Below are 17,648 nucleotides of genomic sequence, written 5' to 3' on the forward strand. Positions count from 1 at the left end.
ATTTGGAGCTGGGAAAGAGTGGTTTTCTACCTGCAACCTACATGCCTCCTAATTTGTATGTCCTAAGTTGTCCTTTAGCCATAAAATATCATTTTTTCCCATTAATATCATCTTGCCTCCTAATATGTTCATGCAGAATGATGGAAGTAGTTTTTTTCATGGAGCAAATATGAAGACTTAATTTTTTTTTTTTTAGCAATTTCTTTTGCCCTGTGGTGTTTTGAATGCACTATCATCTGAAACCAAGTTATAGCCCAAATTGGACAGAATCCCCATTTCTGGGGTGTGTTCTGTCTCTGCACTAACCCTTTGCTCTGGGAACTGAGCGTTCCCTTGATGGCATCACAGGAAGTAGCATACAGGAAGTGTGTTCCCAGGGGTGGTCTAATCATTGCGAGGGCCCTGGCAGCAGTGGGTGTTCCGACTCCTCGTATTCGGAGACGCATTTGGTGGTGTCAGAAATGATGTGTTTTCAGTATTACGATGGGAATGTGTCTATACATTTGCGATCCTTGAAAACAAATTCAGACCGTATTTTCTGCATAGGCATTTCAAAATTCATTGGAGGCGCCTGTTAACGAGATGTATCGCTTTTATTTGTAACTGGAGAAATGGAGATACAGAATGGGGCAGCAATTTTTTTCCGAGTGGAAGACCTAATTAGGAGTAGCCCAATAGCAAAACCTAAGGCCTCTGCTTCCTTGTTTACTATTTCATAAGCCAAATTGGGCAGGAAAGCAGATGTAGGATATTTATTTAAATACATGTTATCTGCTGGCCTCTTTTCACGCTATTGGTAAGTTTGGGACGGCCACAGTACAACTTTGATTATTCTTAAACACTTTTCTTAGGGGTGGTAAAGGCAGAAAAATACACAAAATCTCTGGCCGTTTCCTTTTACCTGAACATCCCAGCCTGACCGATGCTTTTATATCCTTTCCCCTGATTTCCCTGGTGCTTCTGCCGAGGAAGGCGAGACCTGTGGGGAGTGCGGTGCTGTCTCCCTCCTCTCTCCAGGAGCGTTGCGGCAGGATCCAGGGACATCTGAACACCAGATGCTTTCCTTGGCCATCACCCCTGCTCTGTAGGGAATGGATAGGCTTCGTGGAACATTCCTCATTGTTCTCACTTTAAGAAATTGAGACGAGTGACCTTGAAGAGGGCTCAAGTGTAAAATACAAGAGAGGAAAGGGGCTTTCGTAGACGTAGGGAGGAGGATTGCATCAGACGGTCATCCTTCTGAAGGGATAGTCGTGTGGGGGGAGTGTGTTATGTTTAATTCTGAAGGCTTGGCGTACAGAGCGGGATGACATTTAGCATTGTCCTCTCTGCCAGTGAGAATATCGTAAAGCAGGGACTAGACCTGGTGGATAGGTGCTTGGCAGGTAAGGAATACTAGTATGTGTGAGAGTCCAGGTTGCCAGATCTTCCTTTTTTTTTTAAAGGAAAAGCTAGATGTCCAGATTTTAATGTGAAATATACCAACTTTTAAATGTTAGCAGCTAATTGAAATTAAAATAAAGAACACTGATCCAAGCCCTAAAGGTAGTATAGTCAGCCCACGTAATAGGAAAGAAGGCAGAAGCCAGAGGCTGTCAGCTACAGGTAATGCTGGAAGGATCCGTCATTAACTGCTGCCTCAGGTGGAGAGCTGTATTCTGTACCTGCTGGGTGCGGAGGGGGCATGACCGTTAGGCCTGGGACAGCGTCAGGGTACAGCATTAGCAGGGGTACAGGATGGGGAGACACAGGAGCTACCCCTTGCCTTAACCATTGCATTCTGAGCCAGGCTTCCTTCTAGGTTAAAGGGTGGCTTGGAATTACATGGCCTCTAAGGAACCTAGTTGCTTTAGCTTCCCGTTGTTACATGACGTATTATCCGATCTGTCAGGTATGGGATAGAGACTGTTGAGGTTCTTTTATCCTAAACATATCCATATGTTTCACCAGATATGGATTCTTTGGTTTTCCACTTCACCTCTTTTTTGTTGTTATTAATATTCACCCAAAGATATTTTTTCCATCGATTTATTTTTTTTAAGAGAGAGTGGAAGGAACGGGGAGAGACAGAGAGAGAAACATCGATGTGAGAGACACATCGATTGGTTACCTACCTCATGTGCCAGGCCAGGGACTGAGCCTGTAACGGAGGTACATGCCCTTCACCGGAATCGAACCCAGGACCCTGCAGTCCCTGAGCTGACACTCTATCCCCTGAGCCAAACCAGCTAGGGCTCCATTTCACCGCTTGCCTCCTGGAAATCGTCATCTTTCCCCTTGCTCACCACATGTCGGTCCGTCTGATGTTACAGATTCGGTGGAAGTACATGATCGTGGACGAGGGCCACCGGATGAAGAACCACCACTGCAAGCTGACTCAGGTCCTGAACACGCACTACGTGGCCCCCAGGAGGATCCTGCTGACCGGGACCCCCCTGCAGAACAAGCTCCCGGAGCTCTGGGCGCTCCTCAACTTCCTCCTCCCCACCATTTTCAAGAGCTGCAGCACCTTCGAACAGTGGTTCAATGCTCCGTTTGCCATGACTGGAGAAAGGGTACTGGTCTAGCTCATTTTTTTTTTTCACTACTTGACAATGAAATGAAAGGATCTAGAGCTGAGAACATTAGAGCGACAGGAAACCCTCAGGGTGGTTTACAATGTCGCCCACATTCCGAAGCTAACCAGTGGGGCACATGTTCTCATTCCCGGGTGTGTCCCCTCTGAAGAAAGCGGGTCTAGTGAGGTGTGGGTGTCCTGACTCCAACCAGGCCACCTGAGGACATTCCTGACGGTGGGATGCTGTACTGCTGTGGGCCACAGGGGAGACCCATGGAGGGATAGTTACTGCCTCAGTTTAACCAGGTCAACTCACCAGCTGAACATAAACCTTAAGACATGTATGTCCTTGTTATAAACGTGGGCTTCCCTTTAAACTGTTTTCTCATCAGGAGTGTGTGTAAAACTGAAGTACACTAATTTTCTGTACACGTTTTTTCAGAGTTTAGTGTGAGCCTCAGTTTTGTGTCTACATAAATACTCCTCAAATCTGGCGTAGCCATTTCTAAATTTCTTACCTCCATTTCTTCCACTATCTATCTTCTCTTGGAGCTCCTTGATGAAAGGAGGGCCCAAGCCATTGTAAGAAAAGAAATGGGCACATGACCTCTTGCTTAGTGATTTCTTAACTATAGGAATGCAAAGCGAGAACAAATGCTCTAGGGCAGTGGTTCTCAACCTTCCTAATGCCGCAACCCTTTAATACAGTTCCTCATGTTGTGGTGACCCCCAATTTCATTGTTACAAGTTGAACATAAGTAAAACATAGTGATTAATCACAAAAACAATCTGTAATTATATATGTGTTTTCCGATGATCTTAGGCGACCCCTGTGAAAGGGTCGTTCAACCCCCAAAGGGGCCGTGACCCACAGGTTGAGAACCGCTGCTCTAGGGAAACTTAGGCTGGAACTCTTTAGCCCGTTAGTTGTGTGGTACATTTTCTTTTTGTCAATAAGTGATTGACTCGCCCATTTGTATAAAGTAGAGTCAATCAACTCTGCCCCCTAGAGGTGATAGAGGAGGGTGAAAGAGAAAGCAGAGGGTTTTATAAATGTGACTGTAACTCCAACACGATCAGGGCAGAAGAAAGGAAGAGCAAGGTAGCATGGCTTAGAAACCAGCCAACAAAGCTGGATCTACTCTTGTTTTCATCTTCGTGTACAAGCCTATTCCCTTGGCATGTTCCTGCCTCTGAGACACAGTTAAGAGCATAACCTAATGCCTCCACTTTAAGTAAGAACACATTAACTGTTGTTGTCGCTCTACTCGTGTTCTTTTATTTTTCTTTAATCTTTTTTAAAAATTGATTTTAGAGAGAGAGAAGGGGGGAAGAGAGAAACAGTTGTTCCACTTATTAAGTACTCATTGGATGATCCTTGTATGTGCCCTGACTGGAAATCAAGTCCACAACCTTGGTATATTGGGACAACGTTCTAACCAACGGAGCTACCCAGTCAGGGCTACTCGTGTTTTATGTCAGTCTTCCTCCCCCCGACCCCAGTGTGGGTTGTTTTTTAATCTTTACCCACGGATATGTTTTCATTGATTTTAGAGAGAGAATAAGGGGGAGAGAAAGAGAGAAACATCAATGTGAGAGAGAAACATCGATCAGTTGCCTCCTCTATGCACCCCAACCAGGGATCAAACCCATAACCTGGTATGAACCCACATAGGATGATGCTCCAGCTGGCCAGGGCTTCAATCAGTCTTTATTGCCAGTTATGTCCCATAAAATTCTGAGCCCTTTTCCACAAACCCCTCCGTAAGACAAACACCCATTTAGAGGCTATTTTATTTCCAACTGGTAGGCAGGTGGGAAGAGGATTCTGAGGTGTATGTGACCAGGTATAAACCTGGCCTTAACACATATAAACATTCAAACATATATTGAAATGAATAATAAATGTAACATAAAGTGTTATTACATGAAACATCCTTTAAAGAAAATAAAAGTCATCTACGGTTCTCTTCTTGTAGGTGGACTTGAATGAAGAAGAAACTATATTGATCATCCGGCGTCTACATAAGGTCTTGCGACCATTTTTACTGAGGAGACTGAAGAAGGAAGTAGAATCCCAGCTTCCAGAAAAGGTATGTTGCAAAATGCACAAGTTATGGTTTCTTCCCCTGCCGATATGGTTGACTTATCCGCACCTGGAATTGTGTTTCTAAAACAGCAGGTATTGCCCTGACCGGTTTGGCTCAGTGGATAGAGCGTTGGCCTGCAGATTCAAGGGTCCCAGGTTCGATTCCGGTCAAGGGCATGTACCTTGGTTGTGGGCACATACCCAGTGGGGGGTGTGCAGGAGGCAGCTAATCGATGTTTCTCTCTCATCGATGTTTCTAACTCTCTATCCCTCTCCCTTCCTCTCTGTAAAAAATCAATAAAATATATTTTAAAATAAATAAAAAAAATAAAACAGCAGGTTTGTCTTTCGGAAATCTCTTGAAGTGCTAATTTATTTGATAGAAGCTCGGGGGTTTAATGTAGAGAGAGAAGGCAAATTTTGGCATTTTTCAGCCTGGTGTCCAAAAACTTTGGGCAGAAAAAATTACCAAATTCCTTGAGTTTTACCAAAGTCATTACAGCCATTTAGCATACGTTAATTAACTTAACATTGCATTTTATTTTAGATGTGTTTTTTTTAAGTTAACTAACCTCATTTGAGTTTATTCTTACAGATGCCGTAAAAGTGTTCTGTTTGTAAACTAAATAAGGATTTGAATTTGGAACTTTAGTCATTATCAGAGGGCCTAGTAAACATTAGCCAAGTTTGCCGGAAATTTATTTAATACTAGAAGCCCGGTGCGTGAGTTTGTGCACTGGAGTGGAGGGCGGAGGGGGGGGGGGACAGTGTTCCTCAGCCCGGACTGTACTCTCTTGCAATCCAGGACCCCTCTGGGGATGTCCAACTGCTGGTTTAGGCCTAATCACTGCGGGGATCGGGCCTAAACTGGTAGTCAGACACCCCCCAAGGGATGTAGCAGTGCGCCAAGCAGCAGGTGGCCAGGGAGGAGCCAGAACCGGGGCCAGGTGCCACATTGTTTGCACTCATCCTGGCCCGCTGTGTCTGCTGCCATCACTTGCCATGGAGTCAGGAGAGGCTCCTGCCGCCGCAGCTGCACTTGCCAGCCATGAGCCCGGCTTCTTGCTGAGCGGCGCTCCCCCTGTGGGAGCGCACTGACCACCAGGGGGAAGCTCCTGCTTTGAGCGTCTGCCCCCTGGTGGTCAATGTGCATCACAGCAACTGGTCATTCTGGTCATTCTGGTCATTCTGTCGTGAGGGTCGCTTAAGCTTTTACATATATGGATTTGATGCTTGTGATGTCACCATTCTAATAGGTGAAAAATAGAATTTCTACAAATTACAGAACCATCATCTAATTATTCTTGGGCACAGTTTCTGTCCCGCACCACAAACATGAAGTTCCTGTGAACATTTTGAGCAAGTATTTTTCAGATTACTTTGTGGACACTGAGTTTTCAGTGCTTTAGAATATCCTTTGAGCCCTTAGCTCGCACTTTTTGGTTGGATTTGGGTATTAGTTTAATATGTTTCTGATCATAATTTGGAACCACACACATTTGAGTTCTAAATTTTATTCTCTTAAAGAAAGATTATTTGGCATTGTATACTATTATTTCTAGCATGAGATATTTTGATCTGAGCTTTCTCTTTAGGTGAGCCAACTTTGAAATGTGTTATTTTGCATCATTGTGTTTTTCTGTGTAATGACTCTATTTTTTGGACAGATTGTTTCATCCTGTTCATTTTTAAGTGGGAGCTGGAAAATAGCATATGAAGTTGATCGGTTTGCTGAGAGAGAATTTTGTTCTCTATTCTTTAACAATTGAAAAAAATTAGAATTAAAGATGGTTTTTATACCAGGCTTACTCCAGGAGTAGCCCAAATATTTAAGTGTTTTTATTGTGCTAGTAAATGCATTATGGGCATTAAATGCTATATCGATATTTACTTAACTTCTCTGGTCTCAGCATCTTTGAGTAACCCCTTTTCTGTTTAATATGGGACTTAGCTACTGAATATATAAACTGGGGAATGGATACAGTGGCCATGTGGCTGCCCGGAGCTACCTCCCAGCATACTGTTACTGAGATCCTGCAAGTCATAGTGGTGGAATGTTAAGGATTTTAATTTGTCCCATGCTTCCTTTTGTTTCTTTAGAAGAGCTGTAAAATAAAAGGTGACTAACTAAAGTCCTTTATTTATTCATTCCGTAAAACTTCTTAATCTTGTTGACTTATTTACTTACAAGACTGGCTAAATAGACATAGATTTTTTAAAAATGCATTACAAGTTAAAACTATGCCCTGTCTTAAGAAAATCCTGTATAATAAAAGCCTATGTGGTCATGACGCCCTCAGGCCATAACGAGTGATCTCCAGGAGCAGGTGGGTGGGGCTGTGTGCGCAGCAAGGCACACGTAGGTGGGCGGGGGCTTGATGCTGCGTGCACAGCGCGAAGGTGGGTTCCGTGGCTCCGCCCTACCTCTTTGGGGCAATCCATTGAGGAGCCCTGGGTGGGTGGACGGGGCCTTCCTCTTTGGAGCGATCGACTGCGGAGCTCCCGCACTGTGAGAGGGCACAGGCCAGGCTGGGGGACCACCCCCCCACCCCCAAGTGCACGAATTTTGTGCACCAGGCCTCTAGTCTATTATATAAAAATCCAAACTTTTGCAGCCTAAGGATTGTGGGGTGATCATTTATTTCACAAAGGAATTCTTTACTATTTATTTTACCGTTCTTTCCACAAGTGTGCTTCTTGAGTCTAAATAAACTTTTCAAAAAATTAATATTAGATTTTCGACAGTATGTCTCCTATATAAAGTACACATGTGCTCTTTAATAGCCAGAGCATGACCTCTGAGGTATGTTAAATACCCTGTATGTGATAGATTGTCCATGGATAAGCTCCCTTTTCCTGGAGGTAACTTGGCAGTGTGGAAAGCATGGGTTCTGCCATCAGAGTGGACAAGGGTCCCCACCACATTCTCAGTCTCTTACTATGTGAACGTGGACAAGTCAAGTTAACCCAGTGGGTCTCAAGGTTCTCATCAGTGAACTATAAAATAAATGATACCTGCTTCATAGAACTGTTGAGAGGACTAAGATGGATGTGCTACTACTACTACCATGCCTGGCACGTGGGCAGCACTCAACTAGGGACAGCTACTCATGTTGCTGCTTCCATTATTAATGGAGACCTCTAGGCCTCACTGTTCTCTCATTCTTGCACTTCCTGTGGCCCTCCCACATCGCTGTCCCCATAGTCCTTTCAAGGCAAGTTGGGGGGGACTAATCACTGTGTGTAGCTCTGTGGCCTTATTGATGTCCTGTAGCCAGTGGTTATTCTCTGCTTTTTCTGTCTCATGAGGACTTTTTTATCAGGGAAAAATTGGTCACTTAAGTATTATCCTTGGCGATAAGTTTTCTTCTACCTTCTCCTGCCTATAGCCACAAACAGCATGTATGTTTTTCTCAGCCTGTGTAAAGAATCAGGAAGGAATTATGGCTATGGCAGAATAAGGCTAACTATAAATCCATAGCGATCATTCTCAAATGTTTTCGTGAAAAGGAATCAATTAAGGAAGTGTTTTTTAATTTACATATAATAAAATTTACTCTTTTGGGCACATAGTTCTAGAGGTTTTGAAACCTGCATAGTTATATTTTCCACACATACCATCCCAATACAGAGCAATTCAATTTCCCAGTCTACCCCCCGCCACAAATTCCTTAGTGCTGCCACATGTTAGCCAGAGCCTCTCTCCACCCTTAGTCTCATGGAACCACTGATGCGTTCGTCCCACAGCTCTGCCTTTTCCAGAATGTCGTCTGAGTGGACTCAGACAGTGTGTGTCATCAGACCTTCTGCATCTGCTTTCTTTCACTCAGCATCGTGTGTGTGAGATGCATCCAAGTTGTTGCAAGTATCCATAGCTTGGTCATTTTTATTGTTGAGTAGAATTCTATTATGTGGATGCACCATACTTGATGAGGGATAAATCTGCTATAAACATTGTGTACAGGTATTTGTGTGAACATAGCTTTTCATTTCACTTGAGCAGATAATTAGGAGTGGGGTTGCTCGGCCATATGGTTAATGTACACGTAACTTTGTAAATTTCCACACACTGCTCCAAACTGTCTGAACCATTTTGTGGTCCCACCAGCAATGTGTGAGCATTCCATTTCCTTCCCTTTCTCATCAGTACTCATTGGGAAGTGTCAGTTTTCTTAATGTTTTTAGCCATTTCAATAGATGTGTAACTTTAATTTGCCTTTCTCTACCATCCAATGATGGTAGGCATCTTTTCATGGGCTTAATCAGCCCCTGTATGTCTTCTTTGATGAAATGGTGCTCAAATATTTTGCTTGTTTTTAATTTTTATTGGATTGTTTCTTTTTTTATTTTAAAAATATATTTTATTGATTTTTTTACAGAGAGGAAGGAAGAGGGATAGAGAGTTAGAAACATAGATGAGAGAGAAACATCAATGAGAGAGAAAAATCGATCAGCTGCCTCCTGCACACTACCTACTGGGGATGTGCCTGCAACCAAGGTACATGCCCTGGACCGGAATCGAACCTGGGACCCTTCAGTCCACAAGCCGATGCTCTATCCACTGAGCCAAACTAGTCAGGGCTGGATTGTTTCTTACTGTTGAGTTTTGTGATAGAAAAACTTAAAAACACAAAATGTCATCCTTTTACGGTAATTCTGTTTAGTGTAGCTAGAGTGACCTTGGTAATATATTTCCTCAGATGAAACTAAAGCAGGCATTGGAGGGCCACAGTATGATAAATGCAGTTCTCCTTCATACAAAATTTAGTTTTAATGAATATTTAATAAAAATTAGTTTAAATCAATGGCTATTTAATAATTTTATGAGTCTAATGAAATACCTCATGAGCAAGGGAATAGACTGTCCAGTAATGGTAGGCATCTTTTCCCAGGTTTAAGCAGCCCCTCCCCCCAAACCACCACCTACCTGCTAGTGTAAAACCCATCCCTCACACTCAGGGAAGAATGAAGATTCCTAGGCTGGGTGTTAGGGGAGGTCTTCAGGGTGGATCAATAGAATATTCATCAGCTTTATGCTGATATGCCAAAATGAGATTTATTCTCTTAATTAGGGTGTGGTTGGCAAATGGTATTTAATTGGATTTCTATTATCTGTCTCCCTAAGTACGGTGATTTAAGCTATTTACCCTCTGATTGGGGAGAAGTGCAAATCATTTACTCTTTTATTTTTAATTTATCTTCAATGTTGAAAATATTACAGATGTCCTCTCTGTTTCCCCATTGATCTCTTCCCCAGGCCTCACCACACTATTGTCTGTGTCTATGGGTTATGCTTATAAATTCTTCGGTTAATCTCTTCCTACCCACCCACCCATCCCCACCGTAAGTGTCCTTGGTTTAGGGAAGATAGGATTTACCAGGTGGACACAAACTGCTGGTTAACTGTCTCAGTTTCCCTATTCCACTTGCCTGGAATTTTCCTGGCTTCTTCCTATTCTATAACAACTATAGGTAAAATATAGTTGCAAAACTTAGGACAGTGATTGTGACCATATTTATCAAAGCAGTTTCTGGTATCCTCTAAGGACACGAAGGAAGAAGGTCAGAAGGTCAGAGTCCTCGGGATGGGCTCCCCTCTCTGTTGACGTGACCCCTGTGGGATGTCCGAGTCCCCGTCTGCATGGTATCATCATGCCTCCTGTCCCCAAGCCCCTCACCTGCAGCACCTGGCAGTAGCTCACTGGTGGGGAGGGGGTTGAGGGCTCTGTACCTGTGAGCCCTAATGCCCTTAAACACAAGCCTCGGCGTCTCTTCCAGCAGTGAGGCCCCGGTGAAGGTGAATGTCAGGGCAGAACTCACAAGCCGGAACCTCTGCTTGGTCACCTTTAACATAGAGTTTAATAGAGTGGACTGTTCCCAGTCCTAACTGCACCATTAATTAGCTGTATCATTTTGACTCAGCCTGTTCAACTTTTTGATGCTCTGGTTCCTTATCTATAAAATGTGGACACTGCCCCAGCTGGCATGTCTCAGTGGTTGAGTGTCCACCTATGAACCAGTTCAATTCCCAGTTAGTGTATATGCCCAGATTGCAGACTCGATCCCCAGTGTAGGGCATGCAGGAGGCAGCCAATCAGTGATTCTCTCTCATCATTGATGTTCTATGTCCCTCTCCCTTCCTCTCTGAAATCAATAAAAATATCTTTTTAAAAAATAAGATAAAATATGGACACTGAATATAAGTCTCTTAAAGCTCTTTTGTGGAGAAATGAAAGAAGGCAGATAAATGCATGTGTGCATGGGGCCTGGTCTCTAAGAGCTCAATAATATTAACCCTGATGTCATTTTATCTTTATACTCCTCTGAAGTTGCTTAACATTTTTCTTCACCATGATCAGATTTCATTGAGAGTTAATAGCTCCTGAAGAAGTGGAAGTACTTTAAAAATATGACACGATCAGGCTTGTAACACACAAAACCTATATTACCTGCATCCTTATTTATTAAACTTGGAGATGTTTTTGTCCCAGCCTGGCCAAGAAGGTCATTAAAAACTAAAACAAGTTGATGGTAGGTTACTTGCCTTTCTTAACTTTTCTGCTAAGAGCCAGCCTTTCTCTAGTTTGATTTGGTGCATCAAAATGAGTGGCAAAAGGCTATTAATAGTGGTTCCATCGAGCCTGACAGGTTTCTTCTAAAGCAACAATTGAATGAATATTCAACTTCTCTTCATCTGTGACCTCCTCGCTCTGGCCCTCAGAGCTGGGAATAACCTGATCGTTTTTAATCAGTTTATTAAACATTAGGCAGCTTGCTGATTTACTTTTAATCACATTCTGCAGATTTCTAGGCATGAATTAGTTGTTTATTATGAAAACCGCACGTTTGTATTCTGGGGATTTTTTTAATAAGGTGAAACAATAATAGGAGAGCATCCAGAGGATTTTATGCAGTAGGAGCGTACTAGAAGGGTTGCAGGTGTGTGTGGAGTTCCCTTTCGCTGCTGCAGATGGGCTTTTTGCAGCATTTCAGGTGGAAGCACAGGGGGTCTTGCCTTCTTTAGGTGGTCGTTGAACCCAGCTATGGATCAGGCCTTCTCCACCTGCTGTCCTCACTGGGGAGTGTCCTCTTCTCTCTCCAAAGCAGGTATATGCTAGTCAACCTAGGACTGTTACAAGTCTCATTTTAGGACTAGTACTGGGAGTAGCCACATATCACCATTTGAAAAAATGTTTCACAAAGGAAATCATAGGATATTGGCCAGTCACTGTTTTTCCTAAACCTGTCCTGTTCCTGTAAAAATGGGAGATAGTTGGGAGGCAGAAGAAATACTGAAAATATACTCTATATTCAGTATCTTTGAATTTGAACAGTTTACAAGCCATTCTCTCAAATATGGAGCAAGTCATGAAAATTCCTAAAAGCATAGCCCTAGCCACAATTACATATGACCTCTGGAAGGTCCCTCCACCATACCATGCCTTTAGCAACGATGGCCATGGTCTGTTCGAAACCCTCCACCCCTTCCCAAGAATCCAAGTGGGGAAGCAGATACCTTCAGGCTCCTGGAATGCCACTCAGCAGCTGTGTCTCAGCTATCTCTCTCTCTCTCTTTTTTTAATTAAAAATATTTTGTTATTGATTTCAGAGAGGAAGGGAGAGGGAGAGAGAGAGAAACATCAATGATGAGAGAGAATCATTGATCAGCTGCCTCCTGCACACCCCACATTGGGGATGGAGCCTGCAACCCAGGTATATTCCCTGACTGGGAATCGAACTGTGACCTCCTGGCTCATAGGTTCGATGCTCAACCACTGAACCATGCTGGCCAGGCTCAACAGTCCCTTTAGAGCAGCACCTTCTCTCTCCTGCTCTCAACCACTTGCTGCTCTTTTCCCCCAGGTTGAATATGTGATCAAGTGTGACATGTCAGCTCTGCAGAAGATCCTGTATCGCCACATGCAAGCCAAAGGGATCCTCCTCACAGATGGTTCTGAGAAAGATAAGAAGGTGCGTGGCGGAAGGGGATGCAACGCAGGGTGCACACGTCTCCTTGTGACCAGAACGTCAGATACCCACGGGAAGCATCCTGCTCACGCAGATTTGTTAACGCATGTTACTGGGTCTCTTTTGTAGCTGTTGTAGCTGCCAAAGGACATCTCTTACCCTCTTAAGGGTAAACTACACTGGGGCAGGAAGAAAGGAGTAGGTCCTATCTCTGAAATAGCTAGCTGTGCTCACGTCAGTTCGGCAGAAGACATATTCCGCCTAAAAGTGGGTGGCATTTTAGAAGTTTCATTTCTTGGTCCTCTGTCTTCCCAGAATCCTAGGAAATAGATAGTCATGTCACAAACCCATCGACTTGACATAACTCCTTCCTGGAGGATGTTAGTCACAAGAAAGGTGTTATATCGAACCCAGAAACCGCCCTATTTTAGCAGGAGCTTAGGACCCCATGAGGTGTGGGTTACGGAGAAGACCGACAGCCCTTTGCCTCTTGTATAAAAGCTCACTTTTTAACAATTAGAATTATCCGATCCTTTAATAACTTGTTCTATTTCGACCCTCTCCACGTGTTCTTAGGGGAAAGGGGGTGCTAAGACACTCATGAACACTATCATGCAGCTGCGAAAAATCTGCAATCACCCGTATATGTTTCAGCACATTGAGGTAAGTCGGTGTTCTCTGTTTTTTTAAGGTTTTTTTTTTAATATATTTTTATTGATTTCAGCGAGGAAGAGAGAGGGAGAGAGAGACAGAAACATCAATGATGAGAGAGAATCATTGATTGGCTGCCTCCTGCATGCCCCACACTGGAGATTGGACCCACAACCAGGGCATGTGCCCTGACCAGAATCGAACCGTGACTGCCTGGTTCGTAGGTCGACATCGATGCTCCGTCACTGAGCCAAGCTGGCCAGGCTGTGTTCTCTGTTTTGATCCTGACCCTGCTTGTGCTCTTCCTACTAATACTACTTAAAAATTTTTTAATAGAAAAATACAACACGGTTAAAACGTGTATGGACGTTGAAATGGCAGTTCTGCCCATCAGATAGCTTAACGGGAAGAATTAACAAATGTGAATTTTCTGGTCATGGATGCTTTTTGGCACCAAGCACTTGAGCATCTGGAATTTTATAGCCATGAGTCTAAAGTGAGAAAATGTTGTAAGCTATGGCTCATTATGTGGGTCTGGGTAAGTACTGTGAATTGCCTTGTTACGTGAGGCGCTCTGAAATGGAGGATAATGATCAATACATCCAGTTTCCTCAGGAGGATGCTGTGAAAAACATTAAAATAATGTATTTATACCTGTGGAAGAGGAAGATGTTCTTGAAATATTTTCTCTGTGAAAGACGCTGACCTTGGTTGGTTACTTAGATTTGTATTTTTCCTCTCTGGCCTCCATTGAGACAATGTAAATTCAGGCTGTAAACCGCTGCCCTGGTCTTTATGAAGCTATTTCTAGGGGTGAGGACATTTTCTGCCCTATTCACTCCATGTGAATAAGTTTCCTAAATTGACAGAGTTTCACCCTGTGGGAACAATGGACTTGAGCAGGCAGGAAGGAGCCACATTGTAGTCTCCATCCTTCAGTGTTGCTGCTGATGCCAGTGGCCCGGGGAATAAAGCAAGGTTTAGCACTTATGACTCAATCCCTAAGAGTGCTGGGAGAAAAACTCACACGCACCCTGTTTGTCCATAGCACAGGCAGCGTACCGTAACGTCGCATGCCCTACAGAGAGGAATGAATGATCACAGTTGTGGAAACTAAGATAATTTAGGTAAAAATTAAGTCTTCACTTGTTCGGGAGGAGGCGGTTCAGCAGAGGCCTTGTTACAAGGAGTGGCAGCTGATCAATGATTCTCTCTTATCATTGATTCTCTCTCTTTCCCTCTCCCTCCCTCTCTCTGAAATCAATAAAAACATATTTTTTTTAAAATCCACCAACAAGCCCTAACCAGTCTGGCACAGTGGATAGAGCGTCGGCCTGCGGACTGAAAGGTCCCAGGTTCGATTCCAGTCAAGGGCATGTACCTTGGTTGTGGGCACATCCCCAGTAGGAGGTGTGCAGGAGGCAGCTGATGGATGTTTCTCTCTCATGGATGTTTCTAACTCTCTATCCCTCTCCCTTCCTCTCTGTAAAAAATCAATAATAATATATTTTTTTTAAAAATCCACCAACAAGCACAACTATTTAAACTATTAGACATATAGTGGAAGGAGAATTCAGTGTGCAGTGAGTCCATACCCCAGGCCACTTCGTAACGCAGATTGCGCCTACTGGGGTGAAACTCTGCATTTAGGAACTTCATTCACATGAACCGACTGGTGTAAGTCACTCAGCCTCTCCAAGCTCTAGTGTACTTGACTTGTCACAATGGTCATGGATTCTAGGGCTGACAAGAGGACGAACTTTAAAACCAGTCATATAGGAAGCATCTTGTAAACTGGTAACATGTGAAATAGATGTGAGGTATCAATGACTCAGTCGGGGGGGCTGTAGGCTGGGCTGGGAAGAACCAAAACCATGTCTGTGATGGGGTCCTATCAGGTTAACCTGTCACCCACCATCTCACTTCTCCTAAAAACAATTTAAGATATTTACTCTGCTACATAGTGGGGTTTGAAGACTCAGGTTGTGAGAATTAAGTGTCAGCCTTACCTCATTTTGGTTATCATACAAAACTAACCTTTGTAACATGCTAGGCCTGTCAGGAAGGGAGATGACACAGTCTCTCCTCCAGCTTCAGTCTGCGCACCTGGGGAGGATGGAGGGAGAGGGCCATGGTAACAGGAGCGAAGGTTAAGTAGCATGCCTTCTAGTCCACGTGTATTTGCATTTCAAATGGCAGTCAGTAGGAAAACAGACTTTGACTTGCAGCTATTTTTAGTTGTATTTTTAATATTTATTTTACTGACTTTAGAGAGAGGGTAGAGGAGAGGGATAGAGAGATAGAAACATCAATGAGGAAGAAGCCTGGATCGGCTGCCTTCTGCACGCCCCTCCCTGGAGATCGAGCCCGCAACCCTGGACATATGCCCTGACTGGGAACTGAACCGGTGAACTCTTGGTTCATGGGTCGAGGCTCAACCTCTGAGTCGCACCAACCAAGCTGATTTGCAGTTTTTCAACATAAAAAACGTTCAGGAGCATATTCCTAGAAACGGGAGCCACAGTTCCTGGCTAATGTGTTACTAGTTATGGGTCAGAGATGGTGTGTGCCTTTTGCCCTGGTCTTTGCTTTGTTTGCCACACAGCCTTTGTTCATACAGTCACAGCAGAAGCCCAGCCTCACAACTGGGCTCCCTGCTCCCCTGGGGCTTCAAACCAGAGAAATGAAAACAGGTTGTGAGAGGTTTTTTTGTTGTTGTTTGCTTGTTTTTTTTTTAATATATCTTATTGATTTTTTACAGAGAGGAAGGGAGAGGAATAGAGAGTTAGAAACATCGATGAGAGAGAAACATCGATCAGCTGCCTCCTGCACACTCCCCACTGGGGATGTGCCTGCAACCAAGGTACATGCCCTTGACCGGAATTGAACCTGGGACCCTTCAGTCTGCAGGCCAACACTCTATCCACTGAGCCAAACCGGTCAGGGCGAGGTTTTTTCTTAATGATGCTGATTCCTAATCGTATCACCATCTACTGACACATATCTCTTTGGTTCTTACAGCCCTGCTTAGAGAGAGGGTTAGAACCTAAACATCTAGTAAGGAATGGCTCTGGCTGCCTGTGGAGAGAGAAGGGGTGCTTCTTGACATCAGAGTGGGGCTTTTGGCTGTTGTCCAGCAGGTCTGCGTTCTGGGGGCTGGGCCTTCCATAAATGATGAGCATATTTGAGGGGAGAGCCCAGAGGGAAAGATCTGGTCCCTCTGGAAGGAAGGGAAGCAGAAAAAGGAGACAGCTGGTGGCTAATGGGAAGGTGCGACATCCTCTCCTTCCCCCAGATGGTCTCCCTTTCCCTCAGTGGGAGTGGAAATCACATGGAGGGCAGCCAGGTACTTCTCCCACAGCCGGGGAGGAGGGGGCTGTGTGATGAAGTCCAGTGTTTTAAAGTGAGAGCTGGACCCCTGAGGGAGCGCTGCACATGGAGGGGCCTTATCTGTAATAGAGAAAAGCACAGTGTGCAGGGGGTGTTAGGACCTCACTAAACTAAGATTTTACATGGAGCGTATGATCACCATTGCTTTTACTGTTAAGTATTTTCGCAGTGTATTTATGTGCACATTTTAGGCCTGATTTGCTTATATTAAGCTCTTCCTCTAGTCTCGACTCTGTGCTCCTTGGGGGTAGATATTTCAGTTGTTTCTGGATCCCCAGAACCGTCCCAGCTCAGCCCGGGGCCAGGAGATGTTTAATCGCTGTTGGATGAGTGAACTAACCCTGTCATCTCAGCAGGACAGTCTAGAGACTTGCAGAAACTCACAGGAGAGACATTCCTGGCAGAACAAAAGTCTGATTTCAAAGACATTGAGTTTCAGGTTCATCTTATCTTACTTATTATTTTGTTTAATGGTACTCTAGAAACAGATAGGATGACCTCACTAAAAGAGTAGTCATTAAGTTAATAATTACATACCTGATGGGTTTTCTTTATTCATTTTCTTTTTCTCTCTCCTTTAAAGGAATCCTTTGCTGAACACCTGGGCTACTCAAATGGGGTCATCAATGGGTAAATCTTAAACTTTTTTTTCTTCTAAAAAATAGTTTGTTGGTCCTCCCTCAACTTTTCTCTCTCTAGTGTTATTCGTCATACAAATACACACAGCCAGCCTCCTTAGCCTTCTCCCCTCGGGAGAGCCTACAGAAGTTGTGAACCAAAATGTATCAGCATCTCTTGTACTTTAGTGGCATAAATTACCACATGCCTTGAGTAAGTGGCTATTCAAAGGACATAGATCTCATTTAATAGATTTAATAGTATCCTAGTTCTAAAAATGTTGTCGAAGCTTCAAAGGGTTGTTATTTATAACCAATAGTGTAGCTTAGGCTTCAAGAGGATTTATCATATTAAATTTCAAGTGGATATTTAGTA

The 17,648-nt window shown here is 43.8% G+C and overlaps 1 protein-coding gene across 3 annotated transcripts in view; it reads left to right on the top strand.

Moving 5' to 3' along the window:
* SMARCA2 (SWI/SNF related BAF chromatin remodeling complex subunit ATPase 2) overlaps window positions 1-17,648 on the top strand; it is a 168,203-nt gene that overhangs the window by 68,577 nt on the left and 81,978 nt on the right. For all 3 annotated transcript variants that reach the window (XM_070431563.1, XM_070431561.1, XM_070431562.1), the window contains exons 18-22: window positions 2,313-2,555; window positions 4,537-4,650; window positions 12,510-12,617; window positions 13,191-13,277; window positions 17,239-17,285. In XM_070431563.1, coding sequence (XP_070287664.1) covers window positions 2,313-2,555; window positions 4,537-4,650; window positions 12,510-12,617; window positions 13,191-13,277; window positions 17,239-17,285 — 599 coding nt within the window. The remainder of the gene's footprint in view (window positions 1-2,312; window positions 2,556-4,536; window positions 4,651-12,509; window positions 12,618-13,190; window positions 13,278-17,238; window positions 17,286-17,648) is intronic.

This window comes from Myotis yumanensis, unplaced genomic scaffold (assembly GCF_028538775.1).
Source record: "Myotis yumanensis isolate MYYU_CA2020_CCGP unplaced genomic scaffold, mMyoYum1.0.hap1 SCAF_12, whole genome shotgun sequence".
Lineage (NCBI taxonomy): Eukaryota > Metazoa > Chordata > Mammalia > Chiroptera > Vespertilionidae > Myotis > Myotis yumanensis.